The sequence below is a fragment of the Vulpes lagopus genome, chromosome 1 (assembly GCF_018345385.1).
Source record: "Vulpes lagopus strain Blue_001 chromosome 1, ASM1834538v1, whole genome shotgun sequence".
Taxonomy (NCBI): domain Eukaryota; kingdom Metazoa; phylum Chordata; class Mammalia; order Carnivora; family Canidae; genus Vulpes; species Vulpes lagopus.
In genome coordinates this window covers 144,902,639-144,921,154 of record NC_054824.1, presented here as the reverse complement: position 1 = coordinate 144,921,154, position 18,516 = coordinate 144,902,639, and the positions used below count along the sequence as shown (strand labels likewise).

Below are 18,516 nucleotides of genomic sequence, written 5' to 3'. Positions count from 1 at the left end.
CTGCCCACAGGGAACCCCGAGAACTGTGGAAATAGATTCTTATCTCTTTCCTTCCCTTTCAGGCAACCGGCTTGCACTTCCGGCACACCGACAATATCAACTTTTGGCTGTCGGCAATAGCCCATGTTGGCCTGCCTTCGGTAACACTGGGCCCCAAGATTGGGGTTCATCTTTACTCTCCACCAGCACCTCACCCCTACATCACACTTTGTCTCTCTGGCGCCCTCTGCCCCCACCATGTGTCTCTTAAACTAGCTTAATCGGAGGATTTTGATTGCAGATGCCCATCTCTCAACCATGCTCCTTGGCTCTGACTCTCCTTCCTGTGGATGAGGGACGTAGAGGGAGGAGGAGGCTCCCTGACCTAAGCTGTGTTGTTCCCATTAGTGAGCCCCCATGTGGTGCAGGAGATGGACTCATGTTAGCCAGCCTTCTTCCCACCAGAGTTTCATGGCATGAAGCAAGGGCATGCCATAGGCTGCATCCCTCAGTGGTGGACTCAGAAGCCTAGGCTCAAGGCCCCTGCTGGACACCTGTTGCATGTTCTCTCACTCTTTAGACCTCGTGTTTCTTGGTTCTAAAATGGGCATGGTGACCCCTGCCCTGTCTGCCTGGTAAGGTTGTCAGAAGGACCAGATGATCTGCACAGTTCTCCTTTGTGCATTGTAAAGAGCAGTACAAGTTATGGCATGATAGGACTCTACAGGGTTTCTTCTTCCAGGGAACTGTGAGACTAGGGGGCGGCAGTAAAGAAAGTCTTGGTGGGAGGCAGGAGCAATAGAGGCCATCTGTCCTCAGTGAGACTGGAACACCATTAAGTCTCTAGATTTGGTCCTTCTTATGAATCTAAAGTAGCCAAGAAGTTTTGGGGTCAGACCCATCATAGTCCCCAGGTAATGTGGGACACCGTGCTTCAGAGGACTCGGTTCTTTGAGAGGCTCCCACTGATCAGAGGCCTCTGGCTTAGAGACAGGGATGCATGCCCTGCCCCCTCTGTGATCTTTGACAGTGTGTGCCTCATGGGCCCTCTGTGGGGCGAGAGTCCAAAGCAAGGGGCAAGGGCTTGCTGTGTCTATAGGCTGGGTAGGGAGCCTCTTTCTCCTGGAGGATATGGCCTGCATCCTATAGCCTTGATAACCCTGCCTGGGGCTGTGTCTATGGCTGGGCTTTGGTTCAGGTCTGTGGCCCCTGGGCCCTTCTGTAACACTTAGTGTGTGGGGGCAGTGCTGGCTGTAAACAGCTGGGGTGATTGACCCAGAAGCCCCAAGCGACAAAGGAGCACAGACCCAGGTAGGAGAGGAAGACCATTGCTCAGCCCAGCCTTCTGTAGCTGGTACTATGACCTGTCCAAAGGCAGTAACCAGCTGGCTTCCCCTCCAGACCTTCTTCCCGGAGACCACAGACATCTATGACAAGAAGAACATGCCCCGGGTGGTCTACTGCATCCATGCACTTAGGTGAGAGACCCCAGACTTTTGTTATCGAGTTTCCTCTCAGTGGATGCAACCATTGGTCGGTAACAAATATTGGAGTGGGAAGGGGAGGTGGGTACTCCATGAGGATCACTTCTTAGGAGAGTGAGACTTCAGATTTTTGTAGTTGTGTTTAGATTTATGTGCATTTTTAAAGAAGATTTTATTTATTAGAGAGAGAGCACGTGTGCATGTGCACAAGCAAGGGGGAGGGGCAGAGGGCAGAGGGAAAAGCAGGCTTTCCGCTGAGCAGGGGGCCCAACATGGGACTCCATACCAGGACCCCTGGATCATGACCTGAGCCCAAGGCAGACGCTTCACCAACTGAGCCCCCGAGGGGCCCTGATGTGCATGTTTGTGGACATGTCTGTCTTGTGACCTGTGGGGCTGAAGGAAAGGGCAGGAGGAGGAAGGGTCTTCTGCTTGTGACTGGGGAAAAAGGAAGCAAAACGGGACCCATCAAGAGTGTCACATGCAAGTCATTTAGTTTGAATGGTGACAGCTGTGTGGTACTACCCATGGCCAGCCCTTGGCAACAAGCTGGCTGAACCTTAAAGTACCCAACCCGTTCCTTGGTCAGCCATGTTGCCTCTTCTTGACTTTATGTTCCATGTCCTTTCAAGGGGATGGGTGTGCTTGGCCCTGCAGTCTCTGCTTACTATGCCCTCTGTCTCTGAACAGTGGCCTGCTCCTGCCACGTGCACTTCTCTGTGAGGTCCTGATCCCCCCCACCTCTTAAGCATCCCATTTACCTTCTGTAGCACTTATCTCGGGCTGGCTTCCAATAATGTCGCTCCCTGTGGACAGGAGGGCCTTGGGGGCAGCTACAGTGGTCCCCACATTCCAAGTCCCCATGTCCAGACCTACGTGTTCAGCGTGTCACCATAAAGAGGCCCAAAGCCTTCCCTTCTCTTCCAGTCTCTTCCTTTTCCGCCTGGGACTGGCGCCTCAGATACATGATCTGTATGGGAAAGTGAAATTCTCAGGTGAGCCCCCTCCTTCCTCAGCTGCTCATGTGGGCATGGTCTCGGGGACTCTGGCTCTGAGGAAAGGCATCTGTGCTCTTTGCAGCCGAGGAGCTCAGCAACATGGCCTCTGAACTGGCCAAATATGGCCTCCAGCTGCCTGCCTTCAGCAAGATTGGGGGAATTCTGGCCAATGAGCTGTCAGTGGATGAGGCTGCAGGTAGGGTCTGGGCTCTACCATGCAAGGGGTGGGCTCAGTGAGAATAGGAGGACGCCGAGCCTCGGATGGATTCTGGATGCCTCTCATCTGTTGGCAGGGCTGCCAGGCTTCCCGGATGGAAAAGGGGGTTGATGTCATTGGCCTGCGGCTGGTTGTACTGTAGTGGCCTGGGGTTTGTCTGGCCCCCTGACCTTGTTTCCACACTCCTTCCAGTCCACGCAGCTGTCCTTGCCATCAACGAGGCTGTGGAGCGAGGGGTGGTTAAGGATACCCTGGCTGCCTTGCAGAATCCCAGTGCTCTGCTAGTGAATCTTCAAGAGCCTCTGGCACCCATCTACCAGGAGCTGCTGGCCCAGGCCAAGGCGGAGAAGGCTGCCAGTGCCCAGACCCACGTAAGGAGGAGCCTCAGGTGCTAAGAGCCAGGTGGCCTAAAAAACCTCCAGGGGATAGGACTCCTATCTGTCCTGTCACCACGCCCCAGAGTTGCTAAGAGAAACTGTCGCTTATGAGTTATCGTAGAGAAACAAGAGAGACACCTGGGAGGATAATGAGGATTCAGAGGAGAAGGCAGGAGAGGGCTTCTGGGGGCTGGACGTTCAGGACAGGATGATACCAGACAGGAAATGCTGAAGGTGGGCTTGGAGCGCTGGGTTCTCCAGATTCCTTCTGACCACACTGACCTTTGGCCTGGGAAGGCCCCAGAGGAGGAAAAAGGTATAGTCAGGGAAGGAGGAGCAGGAGAAGATGGGGCTGGTTTCCCAGGTCTCACTCTTTGTGCAGGATGGCAGGGAGAGCTGGGACCTGTATGACTGCTTCCTGACTCAGGCTGAGATCCAGGGCAACATCAACCACATCAACGGTAAAAGAGAGATGGGCCAGGAGGGCTTTGGGGTGCTCTTGGGGGTGGCTCTCAGCCCAGAGGCCCTATGGCCTTGCTTAGGCCAACCCTTGTTTCAGGGAATGATCCAAGGCAAAAAACAGCATGTACTGTTTTATGGCTATGTGTCTAGAGAGGTGTCCCCATCTAGGGAGTTCTGTTTGAATGGAGATCTGTAGAGAGGGTAGAGGCAAAGGGCAGGCCTTCCAGCTCCACGGGCAACTGGACTAGGGTCCTCAAAAAGGAGATGTGAGGAATGGATGGAGGAGAGGAGGTGGCAGGAAGTGCTAGAAGGCTCAGGATGGAGGGGGCATCTGCCTGTTTGGGGCAGTATGTCCTCAGGGTCTAGGGACCCTGTGTGGGAAGGCTGTGGAGATCCCACTGAGGATTTGGGACTGGAGTGGGGTGGAGGGAGCTCTGGACTGGCAGGAAGAATAGGGCTGGGCTTTCACACGTTGTCCACTGTGGAGTCTTGGTCTTTTGCAGTCCATGCGGCTCTAGAAGTTGTTGATGATGCGCTGGAAAGACAGAGCCCTGACGCCTTGCTAGAGGCCCTTCTGGACCCTGCCCTGGCCCTGCGAGGGGTCAGGAAAGACTTCACCAACTGGTACTTGGAACAGCTGAGCTCAGACAGAGAACAGAAAGCGCAGGTCAGGCTCTATTACCTGCCACCTGCTCAATTGGCTGTGGGATTGGGGTGAGCCTCTTCCATAGGCATCACCTCTGTCACCTCCTGGTATTCAGTCAGTGCTGACTATGTGTGTAAATGATTACATCACCCCAAAGCCTAGTGGCCTAGACTGACTGGGGTGGAGGGGTACCCAGGGGCAGCCCGATGAGCAGTGACAGGCTCCCCTGTTACCAAAGAAGGGCCTCAGCTTGGCAGTCCCGTCTTCACGGCTGTTGGCTTTCTCCCTGATGTGATGTCCGTGTTGTCTGGGTAGTTATTTCAATGCCTGCTGGGTAAGGAGGAGACAGAGGCTTGAGGCAGGGTGTTGGGGGGAGCTGAGAGCATGTGTTGGCAGCTCCTACAGGCGTTCATGGCCCAGCACTCCCTTCTGTTTCATTCCTTCCCTCCCCAGGAGTTGGGCCTGCTGGATCTTCTGGAAAAGGAGGAGGTCCAAGCTGGTGTAGCTACAGCCAACGTGAAGGGTGATGAGGAACAAGCCAGTAAGTCACCTCCAGGCTGAGGTGTGGATGGGGCCCATCACTGTCGCCTCTGACCCTTGACTGGCTTCTATGCAGGGTGGTGCAGAGTGCCATCGGAGTTTGCAACCCCAGCCTAGTGTGGGGTTGTATGCCCAGGCCCAGGCTGCCTGGAGGCACATGACAGTTAGGTTCATGAAGGCTCTGGGGTGACGACAGTCCATCCTGCCTGCTGGCTCTGGGGCTCTGGGGCTCTGTCCCTGTAAGTGGACACTTTCAACCTGCTTGAATCCATTGGCTTCTCAAATGTAGCGATTTCCCAGATGAGAGAAAAAATCGTGATCCCACTCAGTTCTCCTTAAAAATCGATGTGTACAAATATAATTCTTTATTGGAAGAGCATGTTGGTGATGTGTTGTACCTGGGGGTCAGCCCACCCACAGCAGGAGCTAGGCCACGCAGAGTGCAGGAGCCCGAGCCCGAGCCCTAGCCTGGGGCCGCCAGCCCTGTTCTAGCTGCTAGCTGCTTGCCGGTCTCTCAGCTCTCTCATTGCACAGGCCTGATGCTCATGTCTTTGCTGCGCATCTGCAGGTCTTCCTGGGCTCCTCTGTGCTTCAGCCTCAATTTTTGTCCCATCTGCTCAGTGAGGCAGATGAGACCTGCAGGTTTCCCTCCCCCTTCCACCCCTGCTAGCTGCCCAGACAGGCTGCACTTCCCTGGCAGCCTGGCTTGCCCCACCGCCAGGCCCCTGGTTGTCTGGGTTTTGTTTCTTGCACACTGTCACCCGTGAAGAGCGGGCAACAGCATCCTCCAGCACTGCCTCCACTGCCTCCGTCCTCCCTCTCCCACCAGGACCCCTCCTCTCCCAACTGCCAGAGCTCTGGGGGAGGGAAGGCAGCGCTGACATGGACTGACTGGTCTTCATATCCTCATTTCTCCCCAGTAGATCTATCTCCTTGATGGCAGCACCCAGATCTGCCTGGCATTTTACAAGCCCTTGCATTTGAGACGCACACATGCCCCACTTACTCCTGTGTTTTGTGCCCAAATGGCTCCACTTTGGGACTGGTTGTTTATCCCTCCTTGCTGTCAGCAGGATTTGGCCCCTGGGGCCCCTTGACTGACTGCTTCTTAGCTACACTCCACAGTCTCTTGCCTGTCTTGTCACCTCCACCAGGGCGGCCATTCTGTTACCTGCCAAGCTGCCGATCTCTAGGCCTGAAAAATTGCTTCTTCCAGTGCTTTGTACAGTGACCTGGCACTTCTTCCTCCTAAATACTTAGAAACTTATTTTGAATTTAGCAGAAGACAGAGTAGTTGTAGTTTTTTTGAGATTTATTTATTTGAGAGACAGAGAGCATGCGTGTCCACGCACAGGAGGGGGCAGCGGGAGAGGACCCAAGTAGACTCCCCGCTGAGCACTGACTCAAGGCTCGATCCCACGATTCTGAGATCATGACCTGAGCTGAAACCAAGAGTTGGATGCTAACTGACTGCACCACCAAGCCACCTCAAGGCAGAACAACTTTGAAGGAGCAGTTGCAAAGCCATTTTCCCTCAGAGACCCCTAGCAGCAGCTGGTTAGCCAGGAAAGTAGGATGGGCCCCAGGTGCCCAGCCTGTACAGGCCTCTCCCTCCTCCCCTGCAGTGCTCCAGGCCGTGTGCAGGATCAATAGAGCCATCCAGAAGGGAGTGGCAGCCGATACTGTGAAGGAGCTGACGTGCCCAGAAGCCCAGCTGCCTCCAGTGTATCCCTCTGCCTCGGCTGTGTACCAGCAGGAACTGACGGCGCTCCAGCAGCAGCGGGGAGGGGTGAGCCCCAGGAGCCGTGGGGAGCCCAGGACAGTCAGTGCAGAGCACCCTCAGAGGGATCCAGATAGTTGCAGGGAGGGAGAAGTGGATGTTGTCAGGGACAGAGGACTTCAGACTAGGGAATGGAAGGACCAGAGCTGGGACTAAGGCTTCCTAGGAGAGAGGACACCTGTGAAGAATCAGACCCACAGCAGGGAATTTTAGAGCATGACCCTGGGCATAGCCCTCAGGAAGGGCGCTGTCTCCACATTGGCAAGTGGTATGAGGCACAGAAGGCAAGTACCAGCAGGTAAACACAGGAACCCAGGCCATGGATGTCAAAAGTGGGGGTAACTTCTAGCTCTGTGCCTCCTTGCCATGTGTCCTCAGGCAAGCAGGTTACTTGTCTGCTCCTCAGCTCATATGTGAAGTGGGAGCAGTAACATACCACATGGGATTGTGAGGATTCAACAGTCACTGTATGCATTAGCGATGAGCCTGGCATGTAAGCTCAGCTGCTGGAATTCTTGGTGGCCATCTTCTGTCTGTGGAGGACTGGATGGTGCTCAGGCATGGAGAGCAGCACACGCTGGGGTTTAGAAAGGGGGAAGCCTGGGCCGAGAAGTGGAGCCAGGGCCTCGCACACTTCCCAGTGTGGCTAGGAACCAGAAGGGGGACCACAGTTAAGCGTAGGCCCTGGAACCGGGGGGCTAGGTTTAACTTCCCTTCCTGTGGGCCCATCTGTGAATGAGGGGTTTTGATAGCCCCCCCCCCCCCCCACTGGCTTGTTATAAAGACAAGTGAAAATGTGTGAGGCGCTTACACACTGGGCACACAGGGAGCTCGTTCTCAGGTAGCAGATACAATTAATGAGTGAATGAATCCGCTGGGGCTTGGGATAGAGACCGGGATGTTGGGGAGCCTTGGGGGCAGGATGGCGGTGGCTCCAAGCCTTCACTGCCCCATGGGAATCGGCGCTCCCTGTTGCAGGAGCTGGGCCATGAGGAGCTCTTTGTGGCTATGGAGATGCTGTCAGCTGTGGTCCTGATCAACAGGGCCCTGGAGGCTGGCGATGGCGACAGCTGCTGGAGTAGCCTGGTGAACCCCACCACAGGCCTGGCCGAGGTGGAAAGAGAGAACGCTCACCGGTGAGAACTGTTTAACCACTTGTCTAGGAGGAAGCAGGTGGAGGCATTACTTCATTCTGCTTGGAGACCAGCCTTCTGGGCCTGCCCTGCCCCTGGGCCCAGCCTCCCTCTGGGTCTGTGGCCCAGCCACAGCCACTCGGCCTGTGGCTCATCCTGGGAGTGGGGGGCTCAGTCATCCCCTCTTCCTCCATGTTGTGTGCTTCCTAGTGGAGGTCTGAGTACCACCCGGTGTCAGGTACTGTCCCAGGTACTAGGAAACAGCAGTGAACAAAACGAAGTTCCTGCTCTCATCCAACCAACGTGCTAGTGGAAGGGGACCGGAAGGGGGGACAAGCCATGACCAAAACCAGAAGGGGCCAAGGGTACAAAGGGTAGGATATGCTGGGGGTTATGGAAGGCCCTGTTGGTAACAGGGCTTGGAGAGACCTCAGGGCCTCTGATTACTAGGGGGCCATACAGCGCACAGGCCCAGAACCAGTTGTGCCCTTGGTGTGCCCAGGGACGCCAGGAAGCCACGAGGCAGGGTAACACGAGGAGAGCGACAGGGTGAGCTACACCATAGCCGTGGCTTTCCCTCTGAGTGAGAAGGTTGCAGTGCAGAGAGGCTGATTCAAGCTACTATTGCCAGGCTCACTGTGGTTGCTGTGCTGAGGACAGGCTCTGGGGTGGACAGAGGCAGCCTCTAGGCCAAGTGTGAGGGACCCTTGGCCAAGGGTGGTGGCTGTCGAAGCGGTGAAGGGGAGTCCGGATTTGGATCTGTTCCCAAAGCAGATCTGCCTGGATTTGGCTGTGTGTGGACCTGGGCTATGAGAGGGAGAGTGGTTGGTTGTGACCTGTGGACCTGGGCTGAGAGAGTGGTCAGGTGTGACATCAAGATCTTTGTCCTCAGAGGTTGGAGTGAATGTTGACCAAAGGGGTAGGACTGGGAGACTCAGGCTGTTGGGGGGGCAGTGGTTTGGGGGGGCAGGTGTGAGTGCTCATCGGGCAATCTTGGGCAGGTGGGCGGAGCAGCTGGTGTTCACAAGTGGGCTGCAGGTGTGCTCTGGGAGACATTAGGACATGGCACCTCAAGCCCTGAGGTCAGGATCAGATATGGAGACAGAGCAGTGGGAGGCTTGGGCTGTGAGGGTGGGGAGGAGCCAGCACAGGCTTTGAAAGAAAGACCAACAAGGTGAGAAGGAACCAGGAAAATGTAATGAGTGGGAAGCCAAGCAACATGTTCTGACTTGCCCTGACTTCTGGCTGCTGTCGTCCCTGCTGCTCACCTACTTCCGACCCCCACCCTCCACCCCCCACCGCCAGTTACTTTGATGCTCTGGTGGAGCTGCGACATGAGCGCATGCCAGATGGGGTCACCCTGAGCTGGAATGACCTGCAGGCCACCGTGTACCAGGTCAATGCCCAGGTCCAGGAAGAGACCGACCGTGAGTGGAGTCCAGGGTGGATGGGGGCAGCCCATCCCTGACTGTACATCTGGGCCCTCTGCCCACCTAGATCTGTCTTTCCTAGAGATCCTCGCGGTCAGCCTCATCAATGAGGCTCTGGACCAGGGCAGCCCCAAGAAGACCCTGTCTGCCCTTCTGCTTCCCTCGGCTGGCCTGGACAATGTCAGCCTTGCTGTCGCCCCTCGGTATCATCTCCTCCTTGTGGCAGCCAAGAGGCAGAAGGCCCAGGTGAGGGCTGGAGTGTCTGGGTTGGTCGCCGGAGCAGGAAGAGCATCCCCTGTGGATAGAGCTGTGCCCAGGATGCACCCTGGGAGGGCCCAGTCTGATGACACAGTTCCTTCTGGGGGTGGAGGCAGGAGGGGCCATGGGGCGGGGGGCACCGGCCCGAGCTCCAGCTGCCAGCATGCTGGGAACGATGGGGCCTTATGGTGGGTTGACCCTGTGCGTGGCTCTCACAGTTTACTCCCCTGCAGATGTGTGGTGACATCGAACTTCTCTCTGGGTCAGGGCTTCAGGGAGACAGTAGGACAGCAGTATGATTGGGTTCTTCCTCTGCCAGGCATTGTTTATGCGCCTTACAAATGTGGTGGGTTCAGGAGAAAGTGCTTTAGAATGCGGCCTGGAACATAGTGCTTGATCAAATGTTTGTCTAGAAAGTTCCATCTGCTAATGAGTGTTAGGAGGGAGCAGAGTCTGGGGTTGGGGTGAGGTGAGCCATAGGGGTAAGGGGACCAGCCTGACCATGTGGCAGGCACAGGCTCACTCAACCCATGCTCGCATATAATCCAGGCCCCACTTGGTTTAGTAGAAGGATTCGGAGCAGGAATGGGCCAGACAGGGTGGAGGTTGGGGTTGGGGTTGGGGTCATCCTGAGAAGGAGGGTGTGTGTTGGCACAGGGGAATGGGGCGCTGAGGCACAAGGGCAGGAAAGTGAGTTGCTCGGAGGGTGGAAGAGGATTCTGGGAGCACTGTGGCCAAGCTGAGTTGATGCTTGGCCAGCCTGAAGACAGGCCTGGAGAGAGCCTTCTGAGCCTGGCAGCAGCCCTAGGAAGCAACAAGGCCACGCCAGCATGTGGCAGGTGGGAGGGGTGGACACTGCTGTCCTGCCTGTACCTTGGTCCTCGGGCAGCTGAGCCTGGAGCCATCTCTCTCAACTTCTTAGGCGACAGGGGACCCTGGGGCAGTGCTCTGGCTGGAAGAGATCTGCCAGGAGGTGCTTAGAGCCAACCAGGACACAGACGCTGCGCAGAGAAGTATGTGGGAGTCCAGGGGAGGTGGGCTCCTCACCCCCTCTGTGGGGAGGTGGTCCAGAACCAGAGCAGGGCCTCGCTGCTTCCCTGAACAATAGCTTTCCTAGTAGCTGGGCAGGAGAGTCTTGGGGGCTGAGGGCCCACGGTTCACTCGTGCTTCCATCCACACCACACCTTTCCACGGGTACTTGCCCCCAAAGTGTGAGCATGTGACATCAGGTGGTAGCCAAAGGTCTGTCCTGTCTTGTGCTGGTAGCTGGAGTTTGGGGTCCCAATGTCAGCTTTGGCTTTGAGGACAAGCAGACAGGATCAGTGTGCACCCACACCAGCGTTTCTGAAACCACACCAGCTGGTGTGGGTGCTAGTTGTGTCTATCCATAGTGTCTGGAGTCCCTTTGTCCACCTGTCTGACATGACGGCAGCTGCTGCACTTCTTGGACTTTATTTTCTTCTTTAGAAACCTTCTTGAGGTTCTCTGTATTCTGCCTTTGAGCTCCTGTACAAACGTTGGAGCTGTCCTCTTAACCCAGCCCAGCAGGCCCCATGATGCCTCCCTCCAGGAAGCCTTCCTTGACTGCTGCTTTTCCCTCCAGGCACAGCTACATGCTGCTATTTTCATCTGTCTACATCCACACTAGGAGGTTCCCTGTCCTTCCATCAGATAGGGGGTTTGGTGTCCCCTTTTCCTGAATCCCTCCCCCGTGGACAGGACAGGGCCCATGGGAGGGACTTGGGAAAGGGTAAGGACCAACCGCTCTCTCCCCATGCCCCTGGCAGTGGCTCTCGGTGTGGCCGCCATCAATCAGGCCATCAAGGAGGGCAAGGCAGCCCAGACAGAGCAGGTGCTAAGGAACCCCACTGTGGCCCTCCGAGGGTTGGTTCCCAACTGTGCTGACAGCTATCAGCGGGCCCTGGAAGGTGCCATGGCAAGGAAGCAGTACCCAGGTAATGGCCCCAGCCTCACCCTCTGCTCCTCTGCCTGCCCCAGCCACCTCTTGGCCTCCTCTGAGCCTTCTCTCCTTACTTGACTTCTGCTCAGGAGACACAGCTTTCTGGGTCCAGCACAACATGAAGGATGGCTCTACCTACTACTTCCACCTGCAGACCTTCCAGGGCACCTGGGAGCGGCCCTCTGGCTGTCGCCTTAATATGTCCCACCTGACTCGGGAGGAAATCCAGGTTGGCAGAGCCCCTGTGAGGGAGAGGGCCAGAGAGGGGACTCCCTGTGGCAGAGGCTTCCGCTGGCTGGGGTGCTGGCTGCACCCCTGTAGGGGAGGGAGAGAGTTCCCTGCAGCAGAGGCCTCACCCGTTGGAGTGCCACAAGTTCTCTCTCTTACTTCCACAGTCAGCCATCACCAAGGTTACCGCTGCCCATGACCGCCAACAGCTCTGGAAGGCCAACGTCGGCTTTGTTATCCAGTTCCAGGCCCGTCTGCGTGGCTTCCTTGTCCGGGAGAAGTTTGCTGAGCAGTCCCACTTTCTGAGGACCTGGCTGCCAGCGGTCATCAAGATCCAGGTGGCAAGCTCTGGCCTTCAGAGTTGTCAGGGCCTGGGCTTATCTGAGCTTCAGGGTTTCCTTCCTTCCTGCTTTGTGCTGAGTAGAGTGAGGATGATCTTCTGGCCTCTGAGCAGTAGGGGTTATGAGCATGCCATGTAGAGCCTAGATTGCCTGGGTCTGAGTCCCAGCTCCACCACAAGTAGCTAGCTGTGTGACCTCGACAGGCACTTACTCTCAGCCAGTGTCCCCATCTGCAGAGTGCGAACATGAACATTGTGACATGCTCCATATGGGGTGCTCATGAGGATTAAGGAAGGCAGTGGCATCTGAACAGTGCCTGGCTGGCAGGCAAGAACATGGGCAGGTTCCAGTTACTGTCCCCAGGGCAAGAACTACTTTGTCAACTCCCTGCGGGGAGGTAAGAGTGAGATTTGGTAAGCCATCGGGTGTCGGACACAGGAAGAGGATACCCTGGGGGCTAAACAGGAAAGGGTGGACCAGCCACAAGGGGAAGAGCCCCTGTCTTTTCTCTCCAGCTAGCCCTTTCCATTCATATTCTGACCTGTGGTTGGTCCAGTGCGGCCTTGAGGCAGGACCCACTGGGAAGATGTGCCTCCGCCAACCATTTTACAAGCCAGGAAAGATGGGAGTTGAGCAGAGACCTCCTCAAGTAGATGTGACCTGCAGGTTGTGCAGAAGTGTGAGAAGTTCCTTTTGAATGAACACTGCATACCTGGTATACAAGGATGCCACCTGGCCCAAGGCAAGGACAGGAGATGGATGGGAGACACACTGAGGAGTGACCACATCTCCTCCGGCAGGACCTAGGGAATGGCTGACAGTGGATGCTGTGGTGGTGGGGACACAGAGGCAACCCCAAGAGCGGCGTGTGGGAGGGATGGGCACACGTGGAGTCACCACGTGTGTGGGTTTGTGATGGAGGGCTCAAGCTTTACAGTCAGAGGCTGGAATTTGCCTCCTGGTACTTCTGGGTCGTACAGCCTTGGGCAACTCTCCTGAGCCTACTCCAACACAGTTTCCTTAATCACAGTGACGCATTGATTGTGCAGGTTTAGCAAGAAAGTATGTAATGCTAGGTGCAATGAGCACTCCACTGGTGGTAGCCATTATCACATGTTAAATTGTAGGGCGTCGGTCCCAGAACTCAGTGCAGAACCTTAGTGATTAGCATTTAGCGGTCTGATCATAAGGATTCCTCCCTCTTGAGCCTGGGCTGGGATTTCACACCCAAATTAAAGAGCTGAAAAGCCACAGTAATAGTGGGAGAGGGGAAGGGGTTAGAGGGCACATGTGCTGCTAATGCTGGAGCTGTATGGGCTCTGGCCTGGGTCCTGGGAACCAGGGAAAGGGAGAGGTGGCCCAGAGCATCAGGCCACCTGTCCTCCAGCTGTAGGGAAGAGTCAGGAATGGGGCTGCTGGGGTGTGCTGAGACTTGAACCTCTGCTGGAAGCTCTGAGCCTAGCTGAACCCTCAGATCAGGTCCTGACCTCTGACCAGTCCAGACTGGGAGGCCTCTTCTCTAAGGGGGAGCTGTGTATGGGCTGCTGGGGGAAGAGCCGAGAAGGGTTCCTCCACTCCTCACCGCAGCAGCTGTCCAGAGGGACAGCCTGCCCCTGTGCTGAGGGAAGGCGGGGGGTGGGTCTTTCTGGCCTCCAGACTAGGGGGGACAGCTGCTGTCCTGAGGGCACACTGCCTCTTATATCCTGGCTCAACAGAGTGACAGGGTTAGCCCCAGGGGTGGAGCCCAGCCAGGAGAGCTGGCTTTAGGAAGGGCTGGGGGGATAGTTGGTCAAAAGGAGATGCTCTGGACACACCAGCCCGTTATGGATTCCGTGCTGGAGGATTGTCCAGGCCTGAGCATCCAGGAGATGTTTCACGTGGGCCCTAAATGACACGAAAGATTTCAGGGGTAGAAGGGGCTGGGAATCAAGGTGAAGGCCATAAACAAAGGTTCAGAGAAGAAAGTGCAATGTCTGATGTGGCTCAAGTCGCTAAGGAACCAGTGGAGAGTCATGTGGGGTCAGATGGGTTGAGAGCTGGATGCACTGGGGCTGAGAGTTGTAGTCAAGGTGATACTTTAGGAAAACAGCTACACGAGCTTCTATGAAAGGGGAGAGGCCTCTAATGGGAGGAAGGAAGCCCTCGGGTTTGTTTTAGAGACCAGAGAGGGTGTGGTTACAGAGAAGCCAGTCACCCTAGCCCTTCACGTGGACCAGCCAGGGCCGGGGCACCATGGAGGGAGGGTGGATGGGCGGGTGTGGGAGGGGGTGCTGGCTTGGCAAACAAGAGTGTGGGCGAGGGGAGCCTCTGTGGCCTGCAGCCCACGTGGCATTGGCAGAGGTGGTAGGTGCACCATTCTGCACTTGCACACGCCTTCCACCCATGCCCCTGTGTGTGAGGAACAATGGAGCGTGTGAGTGCATTGAGGGGGGATACAGTGCACGCTCTGGTGAAGTTGGTGAATATGTGGAGACTCACTAATATCTTTAAGCTTGTGTCTTACCGTTGGGTTTCTATGAGGAGGTGTTAGCTTGAGTGCATGGGTTTGATTGCTTGTATGTGCATGTGTGTGTGCTGGGACCAGGGAGAGTGGCAGAGAGCATGCTTGGCTGGTGTAGATATCTGGTTTCCCCATGAGGGTAGATGTTCTCTGAGAATAGGTTTCCCCTCTGCCTCCTCTGCCCTGCTCCCCTGGACGGTCTCTGGCCAGCAGGGACCAACAGGGGTTGTCCTCTCTCCTGGCACACAGGCTCACTGGCGGGGTTACAGGCAGCGGAAGACATACCTGGAACGTCTGCAGTATTTCAGAGCAAACTTGGATGCTGTCATCAAGGTAGCTGCCACAGCTTGGGGTGGGGGGTAGGGGTGGGCAGTGCTGTTTCCTGAGGGCCCCCTGGGAACAATTGTTAGTCCTTTTACCTCGCCACCTCTGGAGACAGCTGGGCTGGCCCGGGTCCAAGGGCCAGGCCCCGAGTCTGGAGCTCTGAGATAATGTGTGTCCTCAGATCCAGGCCTGGGTCCGGATGTGGGCAGCTTGCAGGCGATACCGGAGACGTCTGGGATACTTCCAGAAGAATGTGAGTGTCCTGCTGCTGCCCCGTCCCTGTGCCCAGCCTCCACCTAGGAGACCAGAACAAGGGCAGTCAGCAAGCCTTTCCCCACCTGTGTTCATGGCAGGTTAACGCCATTGTGAAGATCCAGGCATATTTCCGAGCCCGGAAGGCCCGGGATGACTACAGGGTGTTAGGTACGCTGCCTGGTCTCCTCTCTTCATTGTAAGTAAGCTGCCGGGTCTCCCTCCTCTGTGCGAGCCATGGCTTTCGATAGTCAAAGGGAGTGGGCAAGGGAGCCACCCCAGCCCATGGTTACAAATTGGGCTTTGGAGAAATTGTCCTCCCAGCCCCTTCCCTCACCAACAGGTGATGTCTTCAACCTTGTGTGTGCCTCAGGACCTGGGGTGCCTGTGGGACTGAGGATATGTCTCTGCCTTTGGGGGTCCCCTAGTATGGTGGGAGAGACAGGAGCTAAGACATCTGTGCAGGAACATCGTTGAATGGGGGCTATTCCCAAAGCCCCCGCCCACCCCAGTAACAGCCAACCCGGTCGCCCCGAAGGCTTCCCTCGCCGGGTGCTTGCTGTCCCAGGCTTACATCATCTTCCTGTTGCTACCCACCAATGCAAACAAGGGAAGGGTCTTCTCTCCCTAGAGGGCCAGCCTTATCTTGCGGCCTAGGGCTGTTCCAGCTCCAGCCCATGAGGGCCAGTGTGCATGAAGCCTCCTATGTGCTGGGACCTGAGTGCCAGCACCCAGTGGTGCCCCTCATCTGCCCCCTAGTCCTCACAGGGGGCTGCACATCTAAAGCCTCAAAGAGGTCCTACTGGGCCACTCTTGGCTCCCGTTCTTAAAGTCCAGGAGCCCAGCTTTGGAGGTCCTCCTTTTTGCTTCCACGTCCAAGTTTGTCTCCAGCTCTCCGGTTCTGGAAGATGTGGGCCCTTTCCCTCCTGGGCCCGAGGTGACACTCCTGGGCTTTCAATAGAACGCCCTGCACCTTGCTCTCTCCCTTACCCCGTCCCCTCTGTGCCTGTCCTGCCCATGGGGGTGCTGTCTGTTCCTCTGACTGGGCATGCAGCCATTCTGAGGAGGGGGGTCTGTCAGAGGGAGCTAGGGCCCTGGTGTGGGCCCTGGCTATCACATAAGGAGCGTGGGGACAGGACAGGCCTAGAGGCAGCCCACCACTCCCCAGCCACAAGCAGAACCAGTTAAAGGGCTAGGTGTTGCAGGTCTGCTGGCCTCAAGCAGGTTGGGGACCAAGAGGTGGTAACAGGCAGGAAGCTGGTGAGGAAGCCTCTGAGGACGCGGCTATCCTGACACCTCTTCCCGTCCTGCCAGTCCACTCACCCCATCCCACTGTCAGCGTGGTGTGCAGATTTGCCCACCTCTTGAATCAAAGCCAGGAGGACTTCATGGTGGAGGCAGAGCTGCTGAAGCTCCAGGAGGAGGTGGTCAGGAAGATCCGGTCCAACCAGCAGCTGCAGCAGGACCTTGACCTCATGGACATCAAGATTGGCCTGCTGGTAAAGAACCGGATCACCCTGCAGGTGAGGGGCCTGCCACCACCAGCACATCCTCTGGGAGGTGGTGCTGGCTGTCCTGGTTGCTTACGGTAATTTCTGCCTGTCTGGATTTTACTACCTGGCTTAGGTCCTCGCTCCAGTGGTGCTCTGTCGGGGGGCAGGTGACAGGGCTGAAAGAGCCCTGGCTATGAAATGAGGGAGCCCAGCTCTGCTGCTACCTTGTGATGGGGCTGCGAGCTGCCCACTTAATTTCTAAGTCTGTTTCCTCCTTGGGAAACAGGAATAATCAGAGGGTATGTCTTACCGGGCCAGCTTAGAGGTAGACACAAAAGCTCCTCAGATTGAATGTCCACACAAAGGTGCAGAAGTGGTAGTGTGACAGCTCCAGCTCAGGCAAGTGCAGCAGTCTCAGAAGAAATAGTAGCGAAACCCACAGACCCAACGTCAGGGCCTGGCAACCCAGTTCTCTGCAGGGACTCACCCTGTGAAAGCGGAGGTGGTTGGGGGGAGGGGGAGCCACACTCTAGAACCATCTCTCTCTCTCTCTCTCTCTCTCTCTCTCTCTCTCTCTCTCTCTCTCGGCTCATGTGCCACGAATGCCTGGAACGGCGAAAGCCTGGCCCCTTGAGGCACTGACTCTGACCACATGCTCTGCACTCCACTGGCCCGCTCTCCCTGCACCTGCAGGAGGTGGTCTCGCATTGCAAGAAGCTGACCAAGAAGAATAAGGAGCAGCTGTCGGGCATGATGGTTCTGGACAAGCAGAAGGGACTGAAGTCGCTGAGCAAAGAGAAAAGGCAGAAACTAGAAGCTTACCAACATCTCTTCTACCTGCTGCAGGTGAACAGAAGGCTGTGGGAGGAGAGGACCTCACTACCCTCGGAGGGCCTTTCTCTGCACACACAGTGTCCTTCCCCTGCCCTAATGCCTCGACCCCAGATGCCCCTTCCTCTTGCCCCTCCTGTCAGTCCTCCGAAGAAGTTCACGTCAGGAGAGCCTCTCTTTGTTCACTTGCTGGTCCTCGAGGCCCGGCAGAAACCATTCCTGTCTTCCTGTCACTTGTAGACCCAGCCTATCTACCTGGCCAAGCTGACCTTCCACATGCCACAGAACAAAACCACCAAGTTCATGGAGTCTGTGATTTTCAGCCTGTACAACTATGCCTCCAATCGCCGTGAGGCCTATCTGCTGTTGCAGCTGTTCAAGACCATGCTCCAGGAGGAGATCAGGTAGGGTTCCCATGTCCAGAGGGATGGGAGGGGAGCAGGCTGAGAGGCCACTGTTGGCTCCTTCACCAGCTGACAGTCTGCTGAGGTTTGAGGGTGAAAATGGAACCAGAAGGCCTCTTCTCCCAGCTTACAAAGAGCGCCCGCAGGATGTCTCTGAGGACAGAATGGAGGGGGGATGTGGGCAGAGGGGTTAGTGCACAGCTGAGGTTGCGCTGTCGGGACGAGTCTTAGGAGGTTACCAGAATAGGCTTCAAAGAACCAAAATCTCCAAAAGGAAAAGCAGCGATTTGTCCTACACGGGGCGAGACACTAACTTCCATGACTTCTTGCACCATAGGTCAAAGGTAGAGCAGCCCCAGGACATGGTGACGGGTAACCCCACAGTCGTGAGGCTGGTGGTGAGGTTTTACCGGAATGGGCGGGGCCAGAGTGCCCTGCGGGAGATCCTGGGCAGAGTCATCCAAGAGGTGCTGGAGGACAAGAGGCTGAGCGTCCACACAGACCCCATTCACCTCTACAAGAGCTGGATCAACCAGAGTGAGGCCCAGACAGGACAGCGCAGGTGAGCAGCTGGCACAGGGAGAGCTCTCTTTGACCTGCTTGCTCTGGGGCCTCCCTGGGATAGCATACAAATAAGCACACAGGTGTCTGAATATTGCCACCAGCCCCATGGGATGAAAGAATGTAGCCTTCTAGATAGTCCCTCTGATAATTAACATGGAACTGGAATAAACGACACCAGACCTGGTGTGCTTGACACAGAATGAACACAGATGAATATGCAAATGTGTCTAATTGCTATGTCCTGCTGGCAAATGATATATCTGATTTGCCAGGAGTTGGGATATGGAGTCCTCATTGATAGGAGATAGCTGAATA

At 56.2% G+C, this 18,516-nt stretch overlaps 1 protein-coding gene across 3 annotated transcripts in view; it reads left to right on the top strand.

Annotated features, from left to right (window-relative positions):
- IQGAP3 (IQ motif containing GTPase activating protein 3) overlaps positions 1 to 18,516 on the top strand; it is a 35,782-nt gene that overhangs the window by 8,436 nt on the left and 8,830 nt on the right. For all 3 annotated transcript variants that reach the window (XM_041760172.1, XM_041760093.1, XM_041760018.1), the window contains exons 4-26: positions 63 to 140; positions 1,381 to 1,457; positions 2,391 to 2,458; positions 2,544 to 2,657; positions 2,871 to 3,049; positions 3,438 to 3,516; positions 4,021 to 4,184; positions 4,617 to 4,704; positions 6,329 to 6,492; positions 7,462 to 7,619; positions 8,922 to 9,043; positions 9,129 to 9,292; positions 10,227 to 10,317; positions 11,092 to 11,259; positions 11,354 to 11,493; positions 11,660 to 11,830; positions 14,583 to 14,666; positions 14,839 to 14,910; positions 15,011 to 15,080; positions 16,224 to 16,432; positions 17,096 to 17,248; positions 17,474 to 17,637; positions 17,975 to 18,199. In XM_041760172.1, coding sequence (XP_041616106.1) covers positions 63 to 140; positions 1,381 to 1,457; positions 2,391 to 2,458; positions 2,544 to 2,657; positions 2,871 to 3,049; positions 3,438 to 3,516; positions 4,021 to 4,184; positions 4,617 to 4,704; positions 6,329 to 6,492; positions 7,462 to 7,619; positions 8,922 to 9,043; positions 9,129 to 9,292; positions 10,227 to 10,317; positions 11,092 to 11,259; positions 11,354 to 11,493; positions 11,660 to 11,830; positions 14,583 to 14,666; positions 14,839 to 14,910; positions 15,011 to 15,080; positions 16,224 to 16,432; positions 17,096 to 17,248; positions 17,474 to 17,637; positions 17,975 to 18,199 — 3,002 coding nt within the window. The remainder of the gene's footprint in view (positions 1 to 62; positions 141 to 1,380; positions 1,458 to 2,390; positions 2,459 to 2,543; positions 2,658 to 2,870; positions 3,050 to 3,437; positions 3,517 to 4,020; positions 4,185 to 4,616; positions 4,705 to 6,328; positions 6,493 to 7,461; positions 7,620 to 8,921; positions 9,044 to 9,128; positions 9,293 to 10,226; positions 10,318 to 11,091; positions 11,260 to 11,353; positions 11,494 to 11,659; positions 11,831 to 14,582; positions 14,667 to 14,838; positions 14,911 to 15,010; positions 15,081 to 16,223; positions 16,433 to 17,095; positions 17,249 to 17,473; positions 17,638 to 17,974; positions 18,200 to 18,516) is intronic.